The sequence below is a fragment of the Scomber scombrus genome, chromosome 18 (assembly GCF_963691925.1).
Source record: "Scomber scombrus chromosome 18, fScoSco1.1, whole genome shotgun sequence".
NCBI classification, from domain to species: Eukaryota; Metazoa; Chordata; class Actinopteri; order Scombriformes; family Scombridae; genus Scomber; species Scomber scombrus.
The window spans coordinates 2703361-2709360 of record NC_084987.1 but is presented as its reverse complement, the minus strand read 5'-3'; the positions used below and the strand labels follow the sequence as shown (position 1 = coordinate 2709360).

The 6000-nt window shown below is 39.4% G+C and overlaps 1 protein-coding gene across 1 annotated transcript in view; it reads left to right on the top strand.

Annotated features, from left to right (window-relative positions):
* Positions 1-1015: 1015 nt before the first annotated feature.
* The window catches only part of LOC133999053 (xylosyltransferase 1-like), a 40588-nt gene continuing 35603 nt past the window's right edge, over positions 1016-6000 (top strand). The window contains exon 1 of the mRNA XM_062438177.1: positions 1016-1291. Within this exon, the coding sequence (XP_062294161.1) occupies positions 1016-1291 (276 nt within the window). The remainder of the gene's footprint in view (positions 1292-6000) is intronic.

The following is a 6000-nucleotide window of genomic DNA, read 5'->3' as shown; positions in this document are numbered from 1 at the left end:
ATAGATAGATAAATGGGCGGATGGATGGATGGATGGATGGATGGATGGATGGATGGATGGATGGATGGATAGATAGATAGATAGATAGATAGATAGATAGATAGATAGATAGATAGATAGATAGATAGATAGATAGATAGATAGGTAGACAGGTAGATGGATAGATAGATAGATAGATAGATAGATAGATAGATAGATAGATAGATAGATAGATAGATAGATAGATGGATAGATAGATAGATAGATAGATAGATAGATAGATAGATAGATAGATAGATAGATAGATAGATAGATAGATAGATAGATAGATAGATAGATAGATAGATGGATAGATGGATAGATAGATAGATAGATAGATAGATAGATAGATAGATGGATAGATAGATAGATAGATAGATAGATAGATAGATAGATAGATAGATAGATAGATAGATAGATAGATAGATGTAAACTTTATTGATCCCCTTGGGGAAATTTAGGGTCCAGCAGCTTAATACACAAAGACATCAAAGAACAATATACTAAAACATTAAATACTAAATAAGAAGAAAAACTAAATACTAAAAATTCAAATAAGAACAACAAGGTCTGAGGATGAGGCTGTGTGATAAAGTGCAGAAATAAAATAAAATAAAAGTAAAAATAAAAATAAACCTAAAAATATAATGCAATATACAATTTAAAGTGAATGTAGTGAATGTAGTCCAGGCTGTGGCTGTGAGGGATGATAGGCTTTAATTGAGCTGTTGACTCTCTCGTGGCCACATGAGGGCCTCCTCCTCCTCCCTGCTGCCTCTGAACCTCCAAACCTCTCTCCTCATTTCAAGCCTTTGCCAAAATCCCTCCTCCCTCCCTCCTTCCCTCCCTCCCTCCTTCCCTCCTTCCCTCCTCCTCCTCTCTGCCTGCCAGTAGCCCCTCTCAGGCCGCGTAGGGGAGCATTCACACCCCGCTGTCGGCGTTTAGCAGATGGGGCTCTCAGCCTGAGCCGGAGAGAGGAGGAGGAGGAGGAGAAACGATGAAGGGTAACCCGTGCGCCCGCAGGCTGGCCCGACGCTCCAAGTCCGCCCTGTTGGTGGCTGCTCTGGCCGTGCTGCTGGTCCAGACTCTCATCGTGTGGAACTTCAGCAGCCTGGACTCCAGCGGCGGAGACGGAGGCGCTCGGAACCGGGAGAAGAGAGAGGAGCGGACCGCCGCGCTCAACAAAGCCGACGGGGAGCACCCGAGGAGGGGGCTGCACAAGAGAGGCGACCCGCTGCAAGGAAAGGCGGCCGCTCGACACAAGCTGCAGGCGGTAGGTTTGAATCCACATCTGCTTCATTAATCACGGGGGGAACCGGGTCGGTGTGCGTGTAATTAAAGGGTTTTGGGGTTTTTTAACATGTGTGTTTGTTTCCACTTTGGCTGAAAAATGAGAAAGAAATGAGAAGATGCTCCAGAGCGTCTGCAGCTGCTCGCCTGTTGTTTTGGCATTTGCATCAAACACAGTTCCCCCCCCCCCCCCCCTCCTCCTCTTTGCTTTATCCTGTTGTATAGAGAGATTGAACCAATAGGCCAAACTTAATTTAAAAAACAGAGAATTTAACATGCTCATTAAGGTGTTAAATGCTTTATATGTGCATCCAATTAACCAAAAAAACCCAAATCACAACCCTGAACCAGACTCAGTTTGTTTGTTTCATTCAGTTTTGCAAGAAAAATACTTTGCACGAGCTGAATATCAAACAACACGAGTTGCAAAAATACTCATGTTTGCTTAATTAAATGCCTTTTTATAGATAATAAACACGCCGATTGGAAGTTTAACACGAATTTAAACTTAAAATACCTCCAGTCACGTTTCGGGTCAATGTCAGGTTAATTTAAAGGAAGAAAACGTATAATTATCTAACTTGTAAAGGGAATTTGGTGTGACATTGCTTCACAGTTTTAAAGCAAAAGATAAAATTGTTCCTGTTTTGTGAGGTTTTAGTTTCAGCTTCTCTTAAAAAAAAGGTAAATGTGAACAGAATAAGTAACTTTAAGGGGTTTAAGTTAATCACATCTTTCTTTTGGGTGAAATCAAGGCGACTTAACAAACCCCTTTTAGTTCTTATTAAGGTGTGTGTGTGTGTGTGTGTGTGTGTGTGTGTGTGTGTGCATAAATCACATTTTAAAAAAAGAGGCTGTTTTAATATTTGTATTAAACATATTATGGAGCCTGAATCTGCAGCTCGCCAACTCAAAGCTGATTTTCTTCTCTCTGTTTCTCTCCAACTTTATACTGCGAGAACAAATGTGTTTTTTGTGCTTCAGTTTACATCATTATTATTATTATTATTAGCTGGAGCTCAGTGTGTGTGTGTGTGTGTGTGTGTGTGTGTGTGTGTGTGTGTGTGTGTGTGTGTGTGTGTGTGTGTGTGTGTGTGTCACTATACTGGAAACAGGCCTAAAACATGCAAGAGGAGGAGATGATCTGGACTCTGGAGGAGATTCAGAAAATGATGTTATGTGTGTGTGTGTGTGTGTGTGTGTGTGTGTGTGTGTGTGTGTGTGTGTGTGTAGTTGTACCTGGTGGGATCCAGGTGTTCTCTAGTAAAAAGAGCATACTGTAAATGCTTGTGTGTGTGTGTGTGTGTGTGTGTGTGTGTGTGTGTGTGTGTGTGTGTGTGTGTGTGTGTGTGTGTGTGTGTGTGTGTGTGAGAGAGAGAGAGAGAGCGACAGATGTGGGCTGTATTGCAGGGATCCATTTTTACGTCCTTTCATTACAGTTGCCGGATGCCCTGTGATCTTCCCTCTCTCTCTGAGTGTGTGAATGTGTGTGTGTGTATGTGCGTGTGTGTGTGTGAGAGATAGAGACAGAGAGAGAGAGAGAGAGGTGATATGTCCTGACAGTTATTGGCTTTTAAAACCACAGAGATACATGCCAACACTTCTTTTATATGGGGTGAGAGTTTTGGAAGGTAAAGAGGAGACACAAGAAGGGAAAAAAGGAGAGAAAAGTAGATAAAAGAAGGTGGATGTGAGAGTTAAATGAGTGATTTTAAAAGAAAATAGATACATGAATAAATAACCACAGTGTGTTTATGAGTCTGTGAGGAGTAAACAAGACTAACTGGTGCTGGATTGGTGAAAATCATTTAAAGAATTACACTTAAAAGAGCCAAAAAAAAACAGCTTTTATCAGGCGTGTAGGAGTAACCTTAACGTGTCTGAGCAGGAAGAGCCAAACATACACAGGATTTACTCTAGTCTGCAATATGGTTAATTATATAAAACATATCTTTACATTTTATGGAGAGGAAAACACTTAAATTGGGATTTATTAAAAGCAAAAAACTAGCAGCTAATTATTAGAAATTGGCTTTAATAGGTTCTGCAGCTGGTAGAGGACGTGTATTAAAGGGAATATTGTAAGTTTAAGTTTCAAGTCTATTATATCTACACAGGACTTTAAAAAGCAAACATACTTTGCACCAAAGTGCTTCACTAACATTTGTGTGCATATACGAGCATAAAAGGAGCTAAATTAAAATTGAGCAAAGTAGGGTTGGGCAATATATGGATATTATATCGATATCGTGATATGACACTATATATCGTCTTAGAATTTGGATATCGTAATACCATGATACAGCATAAGTGTCTTTTCCTGGTTTTAAAGGCGGCATTACAGTAACATTATGTAAATTTCTGAACTTACCAGATTGTTCTAGCTGTTCTGTTATTTACCTTTTACTCACTTTGTCATTATATTTACATTACTGATGATTATTTATCAAAAATCTCATTGTGTAAATATTCTGTGAAGGCATCGACAGTCATCCCTACAACATTGTTGCAATATTTAATTTCTATGTTTACAATTAATACTTTGCACATATTTTAAAACCCTTTATGCTCCATTGTTAAGCATTTCTTTAATGTTTATTTTTGCACCTTAATGTGAAGAGATGATTGTTAAGTGTTTCATTGTGATTTAAACTTTCATTCAGACTTATGTTTACATTTATTTATTTGAGTGTTTTTCTTGGTTGTGTTTGTGACGTTTCTTTTCCCTGTCTGCCTTGATTGATAACTGAGGTGATTAAATTCAGAGGAAGTTTACAATAAAAGTGTTTAAATTGAATATTTTTTCCGCTGGTTCCTATTTTAAATAAGTCATATAATATAATACACAGATTCTTGGCAGGTGGTCTGATGTTCGCAGAAAGGTGATTGAGGTTCTGGGCAATGACGGTGGTCTGATGGTATGATGGTCCAATGGTCTGATTGGTCTGATGGTACGATGGTACGATTGTCCGATGGTCTGATGGTACGATTGTCCGATGATACGATTGTCCGATGGTACGATTGTCCGATAGTACAATGGTCTGATGGTACGATTGTCCGATGATACGATTGTCCGATGGTCTGATTGTCCGATAGTACAATGGTCTGATGGTACGATGGTCTGATGGTACGATGGTCCGATTGGTCCGATTGTCCGATGGTCCGATTGTCCGATGGTACGATTGTCCGATTGGTCCGATGGTCCAATGGTTCCGATGGTTTGATTGTCCGATAGTACGATGGTCCGATGTCTGCCATGAAGTTAAGAGCCAGCCAGTCTTTGTTGTCACGGAGACAGTTTTGTAGCTGGGTTACGTCGACCTGGGTTGCTGTTGCTCAGGAGGTTGAGCGGAATACTAAACACCTTTAGACTCTGTGGGATTATAGTGCAGATTGTTCATTATTCATTCATATTTTATAGAGATTAAAAAAGCAGTATACAGATTAATTGATAGTCAAAATAATCATGTCTGTCTTTTTGAGGTTTGTGGCAGCGATGAGACGTTCAGGTGAAAGGTGAACACGTGTTAAGGTGATATAAACTGTGTGTAGAGCGGCGCCATGTTTACTGACAAGAGGAAGCATCCGATTACCAATAAAAAGACTGGACATCATTTGAAGTGTGTGTGTCTACGTTTGTGAGGAGGACCACCTCCTTTGGGACAAATCTTCAAAGAGCAGTTTGAAGGTTTAGACTTTAGAGTTGAGGTTAGTTACGTGTTGTTGGAGTTAAAGGAGACATTTTAAGCTTTTTGTCATTTTTCTGTCAGAGTTAAAGTTAAAACTGAAACTTCCCAACACTGTGTCATATCGCTTACTTTTACAATTAATATTTATATTTATTCAATGCTTATGTTTTAGCAGAACTTACTGAACACCATTTCCCATAAGGCTTAGATGTTCCACGGCTCGACAGAGGAGGAGAGTGCATGAGCGAGTGTCTGTGGTTAGTTCAGTTTAAACACAAATTACGTAAAGAGTTCTGGGCATAAACAAAACCAAGTTAAGGTGACGTAACTAACCACACTGCCTTGTATCTACTTTTAATGCGAGATGTAGTTTTTGTTTCTGTTTACACGACGGAAACGTTTAAATCACGAAGGTTTGAACCTCTAACTGCAGCTGCTGTAGTGGAGCCGAGCGGCCTCTAACAGTCAGATTTAGCTGAATCCTTGGCGGTGTCTAAATCTCTTCCTCTGTATTTACTCTTACTCTGAGGTCATAAGTGAGTTCACACTGAGAAGTATAGAAACATGCAGCACTATGAGAACCTGGATGGTTTCACTTAAAACGGACAGAATGTTGAGTGTGGAACTATGAACACTTCTCACTCTCAACGGTCGCCATCTTGGCTCCGTAGCAGAAGGGAAGAAAGAAGAAAAAAAGAAAGAAAGAAAGAAAGAAAGAAAGAAAGAAAGAAAGAAAAGAGTTAGGGTTAGGGAAACAAGGAAAAGGATGACAACTGAAAGAAACAAAGAAACAAAGAAACAAAGAAAGAAACATCATAAAAGGATGACAACTAAAAGAAAGAAGCGAAAGTAGAAAAGAAAGAAAGAAAGAGACTAGGAAAGAAAGACAGAAAGAAAGAAAGAAATTGATGACAACTAAAAGAAAGAAAGAAAGAAATTGATGACAACTGACAGAAAGAAAGAAAGAAAGAAAGAAAGAAAGAAAGAAAGAAGGGACTATGTT